Below are 19569 nucleotides of genomic sequence, written 5' to 3'. Positions count from 1 at the left end.
GTGTAGTAGCAGAGCTGTCAGTCAGTAACCCGTATGTTGCCCGCAGGGAAGGGTTCCTGCACTGGTTCTGTGCATGGGGAAGAGAAGTTAACACCAGGGATGGGGCTCAGTGTCTAGGGAGCAGCACGGTCACTGGCACGCTTGGCTTTGGCAGCAGGGAAGAACGAGCATGTCATATTGCATAAGCATGCTAACCGAGTGAGCTCAGCTGCCTTTCCAGCTGTAGAAGTTGGTTGGCTCTGTAAATGTGCGCATATGCTCTTTGATGGGTGTCTCACTTGCAGCTGAATAGATGTCACCTGTGGTTCAGAAGGGAGGTGTTGGAGGTGCTCAGGTTGTGCTGCTTGTCTCTGGCATTGCTTTAGTTTACAGTGTTTTGTTTATCTTCATTCTCCTAATTCCTTAACCTTGTGCTATATTTTACTTGTTGTAGCTATTTTTTGCCTCTGTAATGTTCTAGCTAAGCAGGCTGCCACAGTTGAAGGAATTGGTGTTTGTAAGCTGAGCTGTGTTAACTGACACGATGAATGCTCTGTGCCTGCCAAAGGGCAGTGTGAGAGTTGGGTGGCAGCTTGGGGACTAACCCAGAGCACAGGCAGGGTCAATCACTTGCCTGATTGTAACTGGATTGCTTCAGATGCCATCCTTTCCTAAGAAACTATTAGATTTGCAAACATCTATTATGAAATGGAAGCTTTTCCTCATTTGTGTCTGTGGGCTTAGTTTAAAAACTGTCAATGTGCTGGATGAACAGCTGCTTCCTGATGTGTTTGGGCTATTTGCTTATTAGTGATGCCTGGAGCTGCCAACATGAGTGAGGGTGGTTTGCAGGCCCCAGCGGCACCGAGCAGCAGTGCCCCGGTGCAGGTCACGTCATCTCTGCTCGGTTGTTGCGCTGCAGCAGAGATGGCTTGTCCTGCATTTTCTCCTCCAGCGGATGGAGACGTGCGGCGATCCTGAAATCCCTGCTCTCCTCCATGGAGAGTCTGTGTTTCTCTGCATCACTGTCTGGCTGCTGACAAGAAAGGAGCACGAATTCCTCTGCTCCTGCTTGCCTGGTTGTCTTGGGAATGGATTTCAGTCTCCTTCAATGTTTGTTTCCTGGTTAAGGAGGTAGGAACCTTTCCCTTCCTCTCCACATTCTCATGTTCCTTGCTCACGCTTGTCTAGGTTGGTTACTTTTTTCTAGTTCCAGTGTGATGACTTGGATATGGGTGGGTTCATCTGCGAAACTGGGTCTCTGAACAGAGGCAGGGTGGAGGAAAGAAGAAAAGTGAAGGTTGCCAACTGGAAATAAAAAAAACCTAGCTTTGATCCTAGGTGACTGTCATAATGAAATAAGGAATACTTATTTTGGTTTGATAGCAGAAAACCTGCTGCTTTGTTCTCGAGCATCATGTGTTAAAGCACTCTTGTCTAGTGGAACTGAAAATTGGCAGACTTGGGAGTGTTCTCCCTGTAAAGGTAGAAGAGTCTTCCCTTAGTCTTGCTGATCATTAGGTCTGCTTTGCTTCTGAGGTTAGTGGTGAAAGTACTGAAGAAATTATTATAGAGACAAGTGAGGGTTGAACATCTGAGCAGTCTTTATTTTGCTCTTCAAGAGGTATCTTCAAAGCTGGTATTGCTGCAAAGAGCATCACATGGCTCTTGGAGAGCCATTACTCCACAGACGGAGAAACAAAGATGAAGGGATTTGCCCTGAGTCATATGAGTCTGTACGAGAGATACAGGTAGAGTTTGGAACGTCCTGGCTCTGTGATGGCTTCTTCCTCATCCCTTCTGTAACATGCTGTGCCTTAATTGCCACCTGCAAAACTAAGGTAGGAATTCTAATGTTACAGGGCTTGAGGAGATTTTCTTCAGAGTCATGTATGTTTGGCTTCCTTCCAAACTTGCATGTTACTTAAATGGGTGGATTTGTTCCTGTGGTGCCTAGAAACTTCAATAGGCAAGTCTCTACCAAGCATGTGCCAAAACACATGGATGGTTCAATTCCTGGTTTGTGTCAGTTCTGTTGAACTGACTCATTTTTTTAAAATTTGTTACTCTGGCTGTGGTTTTTATCTGTGTATCTTGTCTTTCAGTAGCAGTTGTAATGAGTAATTGTTGCAGTGTTTTGCTTCTTATGAAACAAAAAATAGGTTTGGAAGTGAGTGATTAATATGACATTTTCTTATGTTCTTTTGCAATTCCTGCGGGTTAAAAAACTGAATGTGCTTTTATTTAGAGAAATTGTTGCTGAACAAGTTTTTTCTTGTTCTGGATGATTAACTTGCATATAACTATGAGAGTGGTGCAGAGCAAATAAATCATTAAAGAATGTAAGGCACTAAATTCTATTTTGCTGATATGTATGTATAAGAACCTGACCTGAATACAATGTGTGTTCATGAGACTAGAATAGGAAGAGTGAATGAAATTTAGTGTGTCAGCATTAGACACGGGATCAGTTCTGGTTTGTGTGATGTGCAGGAAAATTAATTGTTTGGAGAAAAGCTAATGAAATAATGGCTTTCTTTGAGCCATGCTGGTGTGTCTCCTTAGAGCTCAGTAGCACAGTCTGCATCTATAGGCTTGAGACCTTCAACTTGGCTGTGAGGTTAAATGAACTATCACTTGGTTATTACATCATGAGAACTTTTGTAAGCAACAGGAGGAGTATTTGATCCCAGAAAGAGCTATCCAGAGTCGTCTTAGGCAATCTGAAGACAGAAAAGCAAGTTTATGATGTTTTGGCAACTCAAAAGGAAGTAGTTTGATGCATTTTATTTGGTCTAGTCTTGTAGCCTTTGAGTTCCATCCATCTTGGTGTGACTTTACAGTATTATCCTCCCAGCTTTGTGCTTTCCTCAAATATTTTATTTCTCCATTAAACATTTTACGCTTTTCTTATGCCTTGCTGTTTTGTTAAACTAACATCAAATTGTATGGCTGCATTTTTAAGAGGAGGCTTTTGCTGAAGGACATCTTTGAGTTTAGATGGTAGTTGGATCCTAACACTTTGATTTTCTGAGATTTCCCCAAACCCATGAGTTTCCTGATCAGTCCCTTTAATAAATAACTCCCTTATTCTGAGTTACCACTGTTGGCTGGCTTCCTGAAACATGTGAGTTATATGAGAGATACTAAATGATTTTGGTAATCTTGACTCTGCTATCTGTAATCCTGTTTCCATTGCACCATTGCTTATTTATTTAAAATTATCAAGCTGCTTAGACTGTTATGAAATATAAGTGTATTGTTTATTTAAAATTGTCAAATGTTACAGTGCGAAGTTTGGAATCCCAAGCACAGAAGTGCTGCAAGGTCTTGAGAGATGCTTTATATGCATATTTGGAGTGTTCAAATGTATTCAGCATGTACTAGTTAGAGGTTCAAGAACTGCCTGTCCTCATGCAGGTGCCAAGGAAGTATTATTGCCTGAAATGGCTTATAATTCTGTTCATTGGTGCAAGCAGGTTGGCTCTCAGATATTGTGCTCTTAAAGTTTACTGGTCCCCTGTTGTTCTCAGACTGGCTGACTCTGTATCTCAGCATACACTTTTGGTATGCCGGAGTTTATAAACATGCACCACTATTTGCCGGCAGCTAAAGACTATGAGGTAAGATAATGAAAAGCCTTCTTAATTATTCATATTGGATGTTTTAGCACTAATTCCAGGCAGTCAGTCTAATTCTAGTCATGCTCCTGGATGAAATGATCAGTGAATTATGCTCAGATGTGAAGGTGGGTGAGACTGTAGGCTTTTCCTAGCAGGGAAGAGATGGGCTTCGTCTTGCTCATTTGTATGTGTAAGATGCCTTAGAAAAGGAGGAAACCAGAGATTCTTCCAGTGACATCTGCCTCAGTCTGAAGTGCCGCTAGCCTTACAAACGGCTTGGTTTTTGTCTGCCTGGCCTGGTGGCTCTTGCTTTGTGTGGCAGCCAGAGGTGGCACTGGTCCAGGACGCCACGAACCAGCCGCTGGGCTGGAGCCGGGCTCTGTGTGCGGAGCTTTGTTCCCGTGCCACGGCGGCTCGGGGGCATTCACAGTTAGTCATGGGGGAGGTTAGAGAGCCCTGCTTGGCTTTGCATTCCTGGCCCTTCACATGGAAATCACAATTAAAGCAACGATTTCAAGGCAAATGAAAGGCCAGCTAGAGAGCAAGTAAGAGTTTGGTAGAGATAAGGTGTTTGTTTTCTTAACTGGTTGGTAACTATATGGTATGTTAAGTTCAGTTAAAAACTGAAAAGCCATGGTATTTGCATATTGGCTATGTATTATCTACCTGCTGATTTAACTAATTTATATTTGAATTTTTGATTATACTGGACCTAAAATCAAGCTTTATAAAAAAAGTAGCGAATGACATTTGAAATTCATCTAGGAAATGAAATGAGTTCATGCTCTTAACCTCACCATTATAGAATGGTGAAGTCTGTGTTTGTTGAGCCTATACGCACTGGTCATGTCCTTGTGGTTTTTCAGCTCACTCTGTTTTCAGGTCAGACCAAACTACAGCTGGAGCCAAGTTCAGTGAACAAAGACACGAGATGGGGAAAGACATGCAAAAGATAAAGTTGCTGTTCAAAGTTTTCAGGTTTTGGGATTTTTTTTTTTTTGTAAACAGTGCTAGTGGATGCTCACTGTAGGTATCTTATCAATGTCTTGGGTAAGTTGAAAAGCTTTCTTGTGAAAAACACAAGTGAGTAAGTAGATGTTAATAATAATTTTCATACTAAATAAATTGAACTGTTGGTGTTCTGCTTGTAGCCTTCTGTGGTCCTTTACTTATAGACAGGAAGGAAGTATTACTTGACTTAAATACAAGCTTCTGTTAAATATAGTTGCAGAGTTAAATGCATTAGATTTTTTTTCTTCAGTGAACAGAAGGAGGTGGTGATGATATAATACATGAAAGTAGTACAGTGGTTGTGACTAACTCTCAAGCAGCTTGATTGAAGATGGAAATACAGGGAGGTTTTTGGTCTTTTTCCAGCCAGGGTATAAGAAGGCATCAGCTTTACCCTAAGAGATAAAATACTTTGTCTTGGGTGCATAAGATGCATTCCTTGCAGGGTATAGCAAATGCTTGGGTATTTTGGTTTTGTCAGTTTATTTTTTAAAAGCATGCATTAAGTGAGCTTTTCAGTCAGTCTGCTTTCATCTTCCTAAACTTAGGTTACTGCAGGAATTGCAAGTGTGTTAGGAAATTCATATGCTATAGGAAATGGGTGTTTTCTGTTTCTCTAGCAGCCAAGTAGCCAAGGCTGTCAGGCAGCAGGTGCCATGGAAGCAGTAGTCATACATGGCTAGCAAGTCACCTGGATGTGGAGAAGCAGGTGGGGTGATGAACTGTGCTGCAGGACGCAGAGCTCCGTTCCTTTTGCTGTTCGATATGCTCGATCTTGGGCATCTCAAAGTTGGCCCTTGGGGATGTCTTGGGGCATGGGTGTTAATAAACACAGAAACTTTTCACAAAAGTCTATAGCAGACCTTAATTCAGCTTTCCCATCTTGCTCAGTAACTTAGGTGTCTTGGATCCCCCAGGCTGTTGCTGGTGCTTCTGTCAGAGCTTTTTTGTGAGGTTGGCCTACAGCTGATGCCGGGAGAAGTGGAATCTAGACATGCAAGCCTGTGGTAGGGCAGCAGTGCCATTAGCAGAGGTGTGCGTGGCAGACCTGCCTGCTGTGGCTGCAGGTGTTGTCCTGCTGGGATGTGATTCACAGCTGCTGTTTTCCCAGTGCTGTCGTAGGAGCGGATGCAGATTTGAGAAAAACAGTGCTACTTGTCTAAACTAGCCCTGATAGTCAGCTTGTTACATGGTGGGAATTTGTGTGGGCAGTGGGAAAGGGAGCAGTGGTATGGCCCTTGGAATGCATTGTCTGCATGCTTAAAATAAAGTGGAGAAATACTCAGCTCTGAAATGTGTGTGTAGAAATGGAGTATTTTAGAAGTAAGGAGCTATTTCTGTTCTTGGTTTGGGCAATGCTGAGCTCTTGAGCTTGGAAACAACGTCTGTTAAATGTTCTTTGGGCTGGAGCTGCGTCTCAGAGCCTTGTGTTCATGACTGAGGCTTGTGGGGTAAGCTTCACTAAGAATATCCATGCCCATGTGCACGCTCACAAAAGCACAGATGTATGGAAAGGTGGATGTGTATATGATCAGCGTTAGTTAATGCTGCCTTCATTCAGCTGCTTTCCATTGCTTTCCAGGCGGGGAGCACACACACAGGGGTTACGGCTTGGCTTGGCAGCCACACAGCAGGGCTGGGGGGCAGGTCACATCTGGCACCTTCCCGGGGTCTGGAATGCTCAGGGCCGGCAGTCACTGGGGCAGCAGTGTTGGAGCAAGCAGAGTGTGGCAGTGTTCTGGCATGGGGAGCACTGGATGCTCCTCAGCCCACAGTCTGGAAGCTGGCACGTGGCACGCACCAGCTGCTGCAGGAGTTTGTGTTGCACTGCTGCAAAACAGACCTTTAGTAATAGGACGTGCCCTCATCTTCTCATGCAAAGGTGCTTCAGGATGGGAAGACAGAACTGTGGCTTCCTTCTCTGGTGGAACTTGTGACAAAACCTAAGCGTTTCATCAAAAATTTTTCATGAGGCTTGAAAAAGGTATTTTAAGTTTCTTTTGAAGGTTACTCCCTCAACAATCACATGGTGTTTGGAATTGGATGAGAAATTCAAATGTTTGAATTCTGTGTTTTTAGAAGTTTTGCTGTCAAAAGCAGATGGAAAGCTGCACAGCTTCAAGAATTAATATTTTCTATGCAAAACTCAGGTATTTCTTGTGTATGCTTTTAGTCTGCCGCTCCTAAAAGTGCCTGCAGTATGGCATCTGTGCTGACAGAAGGCAGTGCCTCCGAGGGGAAGGAATGCCATCTTTGTGGGGAGGAGGGAGGTTCTGGGCATTTGTACTAGTGAACCTATCCCAATAGGATGCCAATGGACATACAGAGTTATGGATGTTGTGGCAGTGCACCACCAGGGAAAAGGAGCAGCAAGATGGAAGAGGGGGCTCTGTGGCACCATAGCAGTGTATGAGGGTCCTGGAAGGACTCTCAAGAGTCAGAGTGCCAGTGTGCGTTTTACACAATATGAAGGTGGGGTCAAAACTGAGCTGCAGGAAGCAGCTCTTGGCATGGGTTTACCTTCAGCTGTGGCAGAAAGGAGCTGACTCCAAATTCCTGGTAAAACAGCACATGGTTATATTGTTTGATGCAGGTTGAAAAAGAGCCTTTTTCAGTCCTCCATACAAACGTGAATGGGATATGAAGAGCTGTTTTTCTAGAGGTTGTGCTTTTTTTGTGGAGAAGGACTAGTTCTTTTGGGAGTTTCTTTTTAATGTCCTTTCATTTTGGACACTGTATTCTTTTGTGTCAGAGTACCACAGAAGCTATAGAGGTTAGAGCTGGGGGGGGAAGGGGGGATGTTTGGGGTTATTTTTTTTTTTGTTTGATTTGATGTTTTTTTTTGTTGTTGTTTTTATATTTGCTTGTTTTGTTTTTGGTGGGGATTTTTGTGGCTTTTTTTGTTTTGGTTTAGTGGGGTTTTTTTCTCTCATGGAAGAAGGCTGCTTAAAACATTTAATAAGGTCATACTGCTTTCCTTCATAACGGACTTGCAGTAAGGTTTTATTTGTTTGTATTGCTAGGAGCCTGTTTCAAAGCATTTGTACTTGAACTGGTCTTATTCTGTGTTTTGAGTGGATTCCTAGTCCATGAAATGGTTCTTTCCAGTGCATTGGGCTTGCAGCTACAGTGCTTGGAAGGCTGTGCAGTTCTGGGAGGTGGGTCTCTTCTGGAGCGGGTCGGCTCTGGCTGCAGCTCAGCCTGATTTTGAAGATCTGTCTCTGGAACTAACAGGGAGCAGACATGCACGAGTGGACCAGGCATCAAGTGATTCTCCCAGTCAGTTAGCAGTGAAAGTGTTGCTAAGTGAAGAAATTTATTCAGGACACAGACAAATGTACTGAAATAATAATTGTATGGGGCAGTACCTGGAATGCCAAAAAGGCAGACCTGTTTTTTTAAAGGAAATTAACATATGGATGAGTAGCCATCTTTTTGCAAAACTGGGGAAGAAGAGGGTATGTGTGGGTAGACAGGTCACAGGGAGATAATTGTACTTGAACAATTATTCTAGCTTTGTGGACAGGGATAGCAGGCTATCTCCCTGAACAAGGTGATGTGAAGCTGAGGGCCTGTCTTGGCAACAGGCTTCAAATCAGATATAAACTATCTTTTTGGTTGTTGTTGGGCTTTTTTAACAACAGCTTTACACTGAACCTTATTAAGAACAGCTTTCCACAGGGATGTAAAGCCAGTGTGGAACTGTGCTGTGATGGAGGCAGGCAGGTCAGCCTTGGAACTCCTTTTAGGGCTCACAGCTCCAAGGCTTTGTGTCTTCAGAAGCTGTCCTCCTGAACCCAAGATCATACTGAGTTGTTGAGGAAGTTCCTAAATACCTAACTGTCCACATTGCATAGGCACATGAGAATGACTAGGATCTGTTGATGTATACATTTATTTCTTCATTCGTTTCAGGTATTGAAATGTACAGGAAAAACACATGGAAATATTGTATCTGAAAATACACTTATGTATAATCCTTAGCTTTATCAAAACATACATTTGAGGATTTACTTCTCTGAATGTAAATGGATGCTAAAAACTCAGTCAGCTCTCCAAAACAGCCAAGTTTTAATGGATTTGTAAGGAACCATTTACACTGTAGTAGCTGCCATTCCTGCTTCAGCTTTTACATATGTGATTAATGGTTGCTGTGTGTTACTATAGAGGTAAAATCCTTCTGTGCCATAAGTTCTGTACTGTTTGTCTGAGATTTGAATACATAGTCAAGGAATTCACTACTTGGGGAAACAACATTTGATGTTTTTGTATGTTTGAAAAAAATCTGTACGATGTAAAAAAAGGTGTTATCTATATATGCATAATATGTGTAACTATTCAGAATATCTGTTACTATTCTTCTAGACTGTCTCCACAAAATGGCTCTCGCCAGTCTGAAAGATGGTAAAGTCACTGGAAGATTTTTTCAGCCTTATTTTGTTCTACCTGAGTAAGCAAGTAGGGTGCTTAGAATTGACAGCTCCACTGTTTCCTGGTTTGAGTTTCAGGAATGTAACATGATAAGGTGTAAACGGCATGTTGAGGCCTGTGAAATTACTCAAGGTTGACCTTAAATATACATAGGAAAAAACCAAACACGTGTGACTGAAATAGAATTTCATTGAAAACAAACAAACAAAATAATTAGCCCGGAAAAAAAGCCTGAATCATTGCTAGTTAGCTGATAAGATGATCCTAAAAGTGGATAGTTAAGGTGACACAAAGACAGTTCAAATAAAGAAGGGTAAGAAAGATGTGTGAGCTTTTTAAGGAGTTTAATTGTGCTAAGTATCTATTGGCTTATCTAACTATAGATTCTATAGAAAGACTTTTTACTAAGCATTCCAGGGAAAAGCGCAATGTGGCTGTCGTTGGGAGGATTTAAACTTCGGGTGACTTTGGTGGAAATCAAAGACTGAAAGAGATGAAGCTCCTTGTTGTGTTGAACACCAGAGAGCAGCTGAGCCCCACAAGGCCCAGTGGGAGGGGAGAGAACAGGAAGGGGCGCAGTGAGGAAACGCGTGAGCTGGTGGCAGGACAGTTCACCTAGTCGGGTCTTGTTCAGGGTTGTACCCCTTGACTCTTGCAGGAAAGGATTTTTAAAGCAGTGGTATTTACTGATGGCAAACCATTCAAGGTCAGGGATCTGCTTCTTGCCAAAACAGGACCAGGTCTGCTTTTTCAGTCCCTAGGATTCAACTGCTGGCTGATATTGCCACCTGATGGCAAGAGCAGCCCTTGGCTCAGCATTTAGGGTTTTGCTGCTTTCCACTGATGGTTTCTACCTAGGCCTGTCTGCTCAGGCTACATTGGAACAGTTGTCAGGGGGACTTGAAATCTGGAGTTCTGTTTTGTCCTCCTGCTAGTCAGAGAGAATTTCAAGGCTATAAAACTGGCTTTAAAAGTCAAGAAGTGATTATTACCCTCGAATCACGAGTCTTTTGCTTTACCTGACTACTGCTTTATATTTCTGGTCAAATATTGGTGCTTAAAAACCAGGTAGTTTTATTGTGAGGACAGTACAGAAGTTCTTCTGCTAACAAGGGTTTTGCACATCTCTCTGGCAGAATTCCCCAGGCTGGAGCCCTCTTGGATCATTTCAGTGCCAGCTGGAGTTCAGTGTTAAGAACTTGAACTGTTAAGAGTGGGTGTCTTGTGAATTTTTAGGAAGGCCCTATGTAAACTAGGGTGAGGTTGTTGAATTATTCTGCTTTGACAGCCTAGCATATCATTTGACTACATGACAATCAAGTTAAAAAATAATAAATACTTAATATTCAAGAGAATTTTTGAATATAACTCAGCTTCTTGAGTGGCAGTGATTATGTGTTTGATTGCTCAAGCACATGAGACTTGCATCAAATGAGGTGCACTATACTTAATCAACACGGTTTGCAGATGCTACGGGGTACCATGAAATGTGTGCTTTTCAATTGGCTGCCTGATTATCTGAGTAGTTAATAATTTTAATTTACTTATTTGTGTCCTGGTGGTCTACCCGAGCTCCTGCCCTAGTACAGAGTTCCTGTGGTGCTGGTTGGCTTTGTATCAGGCAGCAGCTAAAGAAAGCAGGGATTTACATGGGCTCTGCTGTGAGGTGGATTTCCTGTAAGTCTGGGAAAGCTGTGCATGTGAGCCTTGAGGTGATGCCAGTGTGGCCTCCTTGAGCAGCAGGCAGCTAACAGGAGGCAGCTAAAACAACCTTGATGGGTTTCGGTTTTGGTGTCCTGAGCATTGGGAAGTACTTCCTGTGTAGGTTGTTTCACTTGTGTGTATATTTCCTGCCTCCTTGATTATTCTCTACCAGTGAAGAGAGGAAAAAACCCTAGAGGGGAGTGGGTTCGACTGTGTTGCTCCCAGTTCATGCCATTGTCAGACTAAGAATGTTCCCAGTGGGACTGGTTGTAAGAAAATGCTTAATTATAGTCTGCACATTGAGTGTGGTTTTAAATAAAAATGCTTCTCTAGGACTGGTTGCTTGCGCTGCCTGAGGGTCCAGGGAGGCTGTTGAGGCTAACCTGAAAAGTCAAGTGACTTCTTCAGTATCTCTCATGACTTTCTAAATATTTTATTTTTTTATATGTTAGAATGTGGGTTTAGGGAATTAATATACCTTGACTTGATTCAGGTTTTTGAATTACTGTAATTACTTCAGGGCTGATATCTCAATACATAGTTGTTCTGTGATTTTTAAATTCATTTGAATGTGAAAATGCTTTTTTAATGCTTTTATGTCATGTTGTAAGAAAATAGTAAGACTTGAATGGTTTTGGTTTTGACGTGAATACTCGATTTAAAAGAAATGGGTTGAGGTAACATTTATTTAAATTCTGAAGTGTTTGTTACTAGTCACTCAGTGAGCGACATAGTCTACATAGTCTTTGTTACTCATCCTTAGAATGTAGTGATGTTGACTAGAGGAATACCAAGAAGCTCAGGTAGCTGCTTCTTTTTGCACTTGTGTTCTCCAGGTGGCTTCTCCACTGTGTTTCTGGTGCGCACGCCCAGTGGGACGCGCTGCGCGCTGAAGAGGATGTGTGTGAATAATGTGCCAGACCTCAACATCTGCAGGAGGGAAATCACCATTATGGTAAGAAGGCCATTACTTGGAACTGGAGAATGTGTCAGTTTGTAGTGTACACACAGCAAATGCCTCTCCAGTGTTTCTAGTCACCTCTTGCTTTTGATGCAGTGCTTCTGATTTTCCACCAGTACTTTCAGGAACTAATGCTGGCTTTAGGGTTGGTGCATGATGAATTTCTGAAGGAATTATTCAAGTATGTATTTGATACCTCAAATGAAATGTGTGCATTCCATTTGGTCAGTGTGTCTGGTTCCCAAGCAAAAGGACTTTCTTCCAGTGCTGTAGTGGCAACTGAAAATCGCTCTTTGTTTTCTCAGCACTGAAGTGTAATGTCCATTTTCTTTTTCAGAAAGAGTTATCTGGGCACAAGAACATTGTGAATTATTTGGACTGTGCTGTCAACTCGCTAAGTGATAATGTGTGGGAGGTGCTCATCCTCATGGAGTACTGTCGAGGTAAGTCATCAGCTAGGTTTCCAGATGAAAATGTTTATTACTATCTCCTGTGATTTTCCTTAAAACTGTTCCCTTAATATAGGAGGTTAACATGCATGTGTCAGAGCTGGAATCCAGGTAGAGTTCGTTTCACTTTTCTGCTGGCGTTGCTACCTAGGCACTGGGCAAAATGTCAAGGTTTCACAAAGCTTTGTAATTACATATGGTTAAAAACAGGGAAATTAATTCTCTACATATGAAGTGCAGTTGTGCTGTTCTGCTGGTGGTGCTAAGCAACAGGTACCTGGAACGTAACTCGATAGGAAAAATTAGCAAATTTTCACCACTCTTCTCCCTCTGCTATTTTTGTTCAAGATGACAACATTGAAGAAGCAGGTGATTTCCTACAAATGAGTGTAGTAAAGTTCAGGTTGATAGTGCTGTCCAAAAATATGTTAGCCATGTGTTCCTGCTTGACAGTGTAACTTGGTTTGAAACAATACCTAAGTCAGGGACTGTCTATTTTGGGGTTCTGTTCCCCTCACTTCACATATGTATGGGATAAACTTGCCAATGAGTTTAACTTGTGAAGTTTGTCTAAAATCTAGGGATCTGGGTGCCAGCCTCCTAGTACGAGATGGTGGTTAACCCAAGTAATTGGTGATAGCCTGGAACAAGTGCTGCAGGCACAAAGTAAATCGTCCTAGAAAGAAGCCTCCCATGATCTGTACTGCTTGTCCAATACATTGAGCTGAGTTATATGTGGGTTATATTTGCAATAGAAGCAGAGAGCATTGCAGTTTGTGCAATCTGTACCATAAAGAGCCGAAGACAATGTAGATTACTGTAGATTTTGGGGAATGGATTAAGGAGAACTTGAAAACTAATGGCCATATTTTTGGCCCTTTACTCTGCTTGTATGGGTGCATTTCTGTACCTCTGTGGGAGCTCAGTTCTGACTTGCTGTTGGTAGTACTGTTTCCCTGATGGTCCTGGTAAATAGCCCTATGGATGTCAGCTGTCAGATAACTTGACAGTGGTAGGTGTCCTGTGTTGTAAGCATCCTTGTTTGGCAGAATGCCCACCAAGGCCCCGCTGTGTCTCTGCAATAATCCTTCTTCATCTCTGTGTGCAGTGAGCATTGTGGTAGGAAGAGCTTAGTGGTGTCTGGTACAATTACTGCAAGAAACAGGGAAGTATTGATTCCCAATCTTAAAAGAAACCTATGAAAAGGGAAAGGGAGGTCTTTCTCCTTGGAGGATGAGTTCAGGGCTTTGTTTCCCTTCTTCTCTGCCTCCCCTTTCTTCCTCTTTTGTCTCCCAGAAAGACAAAGTGGGTGTTTAGAGAATGAATTCATGAACTCAGTTGACAGAGTTTGGGTTATGGGTCCTATTGCAAGAGACAGTTTTGAGGTGACGTATTGGTGTGATGGATTCTTTTTTTGCATTTGCAGCAATTGGTTTCAAACATGTTTCAGCCTCGGGGGCTGGATTGCTTTCATTTGAGTCAATAATTTTTTTCTTTAGGGTGATACGAGAGTGTGCAGTTGGAAAACCAGGTTTGTTTTGTTCAAATACAGTAACTATGGAAAACTTTCCTGCATCATATTTGTGGACTTAATGCACATAACTAAGTCTTTACCTGATAGGAAGTACTTCAAAGAGATTTACCTGATACATAACTTCTTTACCTGATAGGAAGTACTTGAAAGAGATTTCTCCTGTTTCTTTAGCTGGGCAAGTTGTGAACCAGATGAACCAGCGTCTGCAGACAGGCTTCACTGAGTCAGAAGTAATGAGAATATTTTGTGACACCTGTGAAGCTGTTGCCCGGTTGCATCAGTGCAAAACACCTATAGTTCACCGGGATCTCAAGGTATGACCTTCACTGTAAGAAAATCCAGGCTAAAATCGGGGATCTGCTTGAAAAGGATTGAGGATATGGGAGAGATTTCTGTAAGACGGGTTTCTAGCTGGGAGCTCGCTGTTGCTGGAGCTATAAACGGACATTAACCATAGGACATCATTTATTGCTAAAACAAAGTTTAGCAGTTGATTTTTGGGAAAACTTCCTGATTGTGTGTGACAATATGAAATCATGCTTAACCTGGAAATTCATGCTTTTGTTAACCTACTTTTTGTGTGTTGATTTTTTTGAAGGTGGAGAATCTATTGTTAAATGATAACGGGAACTATGTTCTCTGTGACTTTGGCAGTGCCACTAACAAATACCTGAACCCTCAAAAAGATGGTGTTAATATGGTTGAAGAAGAAATTAAAAAGTAAGTTCACTTTTAGGTGGTCTGTCATAAGCAATGACTGTGCTGCCAGGAAACTCCATGTGTTATAGTGTGGTGTGCATGTATCACTAATGAATTGAAATTAAGGGCTGATCTTGAATTAATTTTGGTGTAAATATAGTAAAAGATGGCAAGTATTTGGTAAGATTTCCTCCATTTATTCACAGATTGTTTTTCAAAACTGCAGTTCTTAAAAATGAAACTGTTGGGAGAAAGCATGCTGTTGTGAAAGTAAATTGTTCAAAAATATATGTCTGGCTCCTGGCCATTTTAGGAGTTGGATATTTTTAATTTGTGCTTTTTTAATACTGCTAAGCAAATACTTGCTAAGATACCAAGAAATAATGTAAAGAAGCACTGCAGTGGATTTATGTAGTGTCATTTGCAGAGTATGGTCCATGTCCATTCTCCTGAGACTGATCAGAAAAATATTTCAGCTTTTCTTAGACACACTCTTGAAAACATGTTTTATTGTTGTTTTGCCTTTCTGGGCTAACTGCTGCAGAGGGGTAAATACAGGCTGCTTGTTTTCAAGTCATGAAGTGAAACAGGCTTTTTCCAGCTCTGAAGTATTTGAACTACCAGTTGAGCAGTTTTTTGAGGTGTTAGTGTTTTGAAGTCTGCATTCTGTGTGTTTCAGCGTGGGATAGGGAGAGCCCTTGCAGGACTCGGCAGTTACCCCCCTCAGGTGACTGGCTGTGTGCACATAGTCACTCCAGTGAAAGTCTGTGCTTTGGGGGAGTAACACTAAAAGCCAATTTTATCTGACTTAAGGCTTATTCTTGTGTATGATAGTTCATACTGCTGCTCCAGATATTTTTTGTGATGCTGAAAATGAGATAATGATGTGGATGCAAGACAATTCTTGGCACATGTCTGAAAGTCGTGTGACTGGTGTGTGCAAGGTGGATTAGGAAAACACCCTCTCACTTCTGAGGCTAGATTTTTAGCTCTGTCCTCTCTATTTTGTTGCTAGGTACACTACACTATCATACAGAGCTCCTGAGATGATCAATCTATATGGAGGAAAGCCAATTACTACCAAGGCAGATATCTGGGTAAGCAAAAAATTGGGTAGTATGATATATGGGACTGGTTAAGGAAGGGGGAATTAAAACCAGCATTGACTGACTGAAAAATCAATTATTGGAAAGTGAAATACATTGGGCAGCTCTAGAATACAGAACTGTAGAGATATCTTGGGTAGTTACATTTTTGTAAATGAATCCCATGTTTGATGATTTTTCTTTTTTAATTTAAATGAAGTGGGATGTGATTTAGGACATCTCTTCTTATGTTGGCTCTGGTTTTTCCTTGATAGCCCCCAGTGATTTCATATGGAAATCTGTTACCGGTATGTTCAAGAAAGGTATTTTTAGTAGTTGATGTGCAGAGAAGAAAAAAAGGGGAAATTTAGTGCAAAGAGTAGTGGTATCTGTCAGTGATATGACACTGAGAATTCAGCTCTTGGTGTGCTCTGGTTTGTACTAGGTGTGCTACAGGAATCAGTGGAAGAGCAGGTGTTGTTAGAGCTGCTTTCGATCCATCAGCTTTTCACATCAGCTGTGTTCCAAAGTGCAGCTCCTGCACAGCATGTGAACATCACTGTGGCCAGGCTGCAGCGCCCTCTTAGTGCTGCCCTGTGCTAGCAAGGGCTTTCTCTCCTCCCCTCACAGGGCTTGTGTTTCTTTTATAGGCACTGGGCTGCTTGCTGTATAAGCTCTGCTTCTTTTCACTTCCCTTTGGAGAAAGTCAGGTTGCCATTTGCGACGGGAGCTTTACTATCCCGGATGGCTCGCGATACTCCCACAACGTGCACTGCTTGATCAGTAAGTACACAGGTGCTGGCAGCAGCCCTTCCAGCTCCTACAGCCAGCAAAGCACAGCAGGTGCTGCTAAGCACCATTGGTGTCAAGACCTGCCACGATCAGCTGTGCCTCTCACCTCCCCAAGAGCCTTGTTGGAGCTCAAGGGAACCTTTTGGTTTCTCTGGGACTCAGGGATGATTTTTTTTTTTTTTTGGTGTCCATAAATCCCAAAGGAATAGGGGAAATGCCAAGGGAGCTTATATTTATTGTTTAGCTGTATTTATTAATATTTTTTGCCATTAAGTGTGTATTTTCTGTGGAATGTCGGACTGTTGACAGTATTTTCTATCCAAGTTGGAGAGTTGTGCTTAGATAAATTAGAGGTGCAGTTTTATCATAGCAGCATCAGTGTGCTGAGATTAGTTGCACTGGGGACAATTTTAATCGTAGTTGCACGGTTTTTACTGGAACAAAAATCTGGAAAATTTTGGGCGACCCCAAGTGTCAGATGTGAGCTCTGGCGAAAGTTTGGAAGCACTAAGTGTGTGTGGAGGAACATTTTGGATAAGAAGCAGTTCTGAGGCTTGTGATTCATCTGTTACCCAGGCACAGAGATGTGGGAGCTAATATTTACAGTAACCATCAGTACTGTCTTTGTTTTCAGCTTAGAGTAGGCTCACTTGAAAGAGTGAGATGGACAGCATATGAAAAATTCAAAAGGTTTGAATAGGAGCTCTTATAACTTTAAGCTATGGATGTGTCGACCATATAGTTTATGCTTTTATATAATAAGCAATACCAAATCCAAACCACTTTTTTGAGTGCACATTCATAATTGAGAAACAGCAGTTATGATAGTAAGCACTTGCCTTCTGCCAGTACTGACAAAGTGACATGTATTTTCAAAGGATTTAAGTACTTTTCTCTGTCACAAGGTTACTTTTTTTTAGAAAAGTATGGGTTTTAATCCTTTCTCCCAGGTATGAGTGTGGATTTTTTAAATTCAATGAATAGTTGTGCTAAGATGAGCAATACCGACATGGAATATATGTGGGTGAGGCAGAAGGTTCTTGTGTAAACTTCTCTTCTTTGCATTTGGAATGGAAGTCATAAAAAGCTGTACTTGGTCATAAAAGGTATTTCAGGGACTGTGGCTTCATCTCAGCTCTTTTACAAGACAGTGAAACGTGCCCCACCCCATGAATTTAACATTTCAGAATCAAGTAGCAGGAGTCACTTCAGTGAGTGTTCTGCTTCCATGTCATGGTGCTGCAACTGAGTGCTGGAATCTGTTAAAAATTAAACTTGAAGTGAACTGTACAGCCCATGAAATAATGACTTTATGTAAAATTCTGGGATCTGTCTGATACTATTTTTTCAACCTATGGAGGATATTTGTAAAATGATGTGTTAGGTTGGCTGTTCTACTGAGCATTTGTGCAAGTGTAGCTCACTTTGCTCATCAAAAGTGAGAAGTTAAATTTTCATAGTGTTCATTTACTTGATAGCAGAACATATTTTTAGAGGCTTAGGTTTTTTAGAAAGTGTATTATATTGTTTATTTAGGTTCTCTGGTTATCTAGGCAAGATTGCTGGATTATGTATGCTGTGTTATGTTTGATTTCTTGGAAAAACAACAAACCTTTTAATTTGGGAAGCAGATGTTTGGGAGGGAACCTAGGGAATTTTGTCTTGTCAGGGAAAGGTCCTTTTATTCATGGAACTGTATTTTTTAATATGCAGAATTGTTCATAGTCAGTGAAACCTGCAGACAAAAGCCTTAGCATGATGTAGTAAGATCTGTCAATCTTGTTTTAACTACACTGAGTTTTGTGTTAATCCTGGAAAATGTTGGTGCAGTGAGTTGATTTTGTGTTGTTTCTCTCTGCAGTTACTATTTCCTACTTCAGTTTAGCTCCCTTTTGTGCAGCTGAGTGTCAGCATATCAAGCAGCATACATGTTCTGTAGTTGTTTTTCACCCTATAAACTATTTGACTTGACAAAAAGTATTAAAAAAAGTCCCCCAAGCCCAAGATAACAGTGCAAATGACTCTTATGCTGGTAAGCTGATATGGTGGAACTGCTGGATTTTTTCCCTGCTGGTAGCATACTGTCTCAACAGGCTTTTTGTGATCTAGCAGTGATAAGTCTTATAAATTTTTGCAGGATATATGCTTGAACCAGATCAAGAGAAGAGACCTGATATCTTTCAAGTATCTTACTTTGCCTTTAAAATTGCCAAAAAGGAGTGTCCGGTGTCTAATATTAATGTAAGTACTCTTGTGTTTTCAGTGTCTTACGTGTCATACTTTCAGAGGAGCTGAGAGATCACGTCAGCTCTGTCACATGCCTGGTTCCTGAATGTAACACAAAGTGGAGAACACGTCAAGCTGATGTTGTGTACGCGCAGTATGGGCTCTCTATAAATAAAATTTGTTCTTAATTTTGAGGACATAGCTCCGTGGACTGTATTGATACCATACCAATACCCAGCTAAGGATTTTAGCCATTAGTAATCTCCTAATACAATCAATATGAAATATACAGATGTTAACCTTGTTGACAGTAGAAGGCTGAATGTTATAAATGGAGTGTCAAGAGCACATATGTTTGCTTTTGGATAAACACTTCGCTTAGGCATCCTTAGCAATTGTGGCAGTCCATTGGAAGGACTCCAGTGAGTTGGAAAGCAAACAGAGCAGTACTTGAGTCAGCCTGCCTTCTTTCCCCCACCCTTGCTTTCCATGGGGGTCTGAACTTGGTCTGCAAGATGACTTGCTTCACAGATGTAATTACATCTGTAGTGCAATGGAATTTGGGGACTTACAGCTAATGTTGAGTATTATAAAGTGGTTCTCAAGCATCAGGAAAAATCCATCTCAAAATTGAGTTTGCAACAGATACCGATTGTAGTAATCTCTGTCTTCAGAGGCAGACCAGTGAATTTTCTGAGATCCCTTTGAATTCCTTTTTTCCTTTATTGTTGTAGAAGGATCTCCTCAGTAAATTGGAGCCTTTTGGAAATACAGATTAAAATAAACCAGGAAGTCTTGAAATACTTGATAACTAACTGTCTCTTTTATTTGTGAACAGATTTAGATTTGCATTTGTTATGTGCATTTGTCATGAGAGATGATTTATTTTCTCCTTTGCTCCAAACTGCCATATTCCTTACAAAACAGAGTCTTGGTGATGTGGGATTCATTCAGGGATGTGATTGAGATTGGGGGTAAGGTAAAAGCCTGTCAAAGTTTGGTGTTGCATGGTTTTCTGGAACTTGCGTTGTGGTGGAAGAGCAGAGTGTGCTAAAACAGTTTCCTCCAAAGACTG

The 19569-nt window shown here is 41.5% G+C and overlaps 1 protein-coding gene across 2 annotated transcripts in view; it reads left to right on the top strand.

Annotated features, from left to right (window-relative positions):
• The window catches only part of BMP2K (BMP2 inducible kinase), a 46944-nt gene that overhangs the window by 7371 nt on the left and 20004 nt on the right, over positions 1-19569 (top strand). For both annotated transcript variants that reach the window (XM_068188138.1, XM_068188137.1), the window contains exons 2-8: positions 11585-11703; positions 12047-12152; positions 13864-14006; positions 14291-14412; positions 15407-15488; positions 16127-16259; positions 18406-18509. In XM_068188138.1, the coding sequence (XP_068044239.1) occupies positions 11585-11703; positions 12047-12152; positions 13864-14006; positions 14291-14412; positions 15407-15488; positions 16127-16259; positions 18406-18509 (809 nt within the window). The remainder of the gene's footprint in view (positions 1-11584; positions 11704-12046; positions 12153-13863; positions 14007-14290; positions 14413-15406; positions 15489-16126; positions 16260-18405; positions 18510-19569) is intronic.

The sequence above is a fragment of the Anomalospiza imberbis genome, chromosome 4 (genome assembly GCF_031753505.1).
Source record: "Anomalospiza imberbis isolate Cuckoo-Finch-1a 21T00152 chromosome 4, ASM3175350v1, whole genome shotgun sequence".
Lineage (NCBI taxonomy): Eukaryota > Metazoa > Chordata > Aves > Passeriformes > Viduidae > Anomalospiza > Anomalospiza imberbis.
Note: the sequence above shows the minus strand (reverse complement) of the source record. Positions and strands in the feature narration are given on the sequence as shown.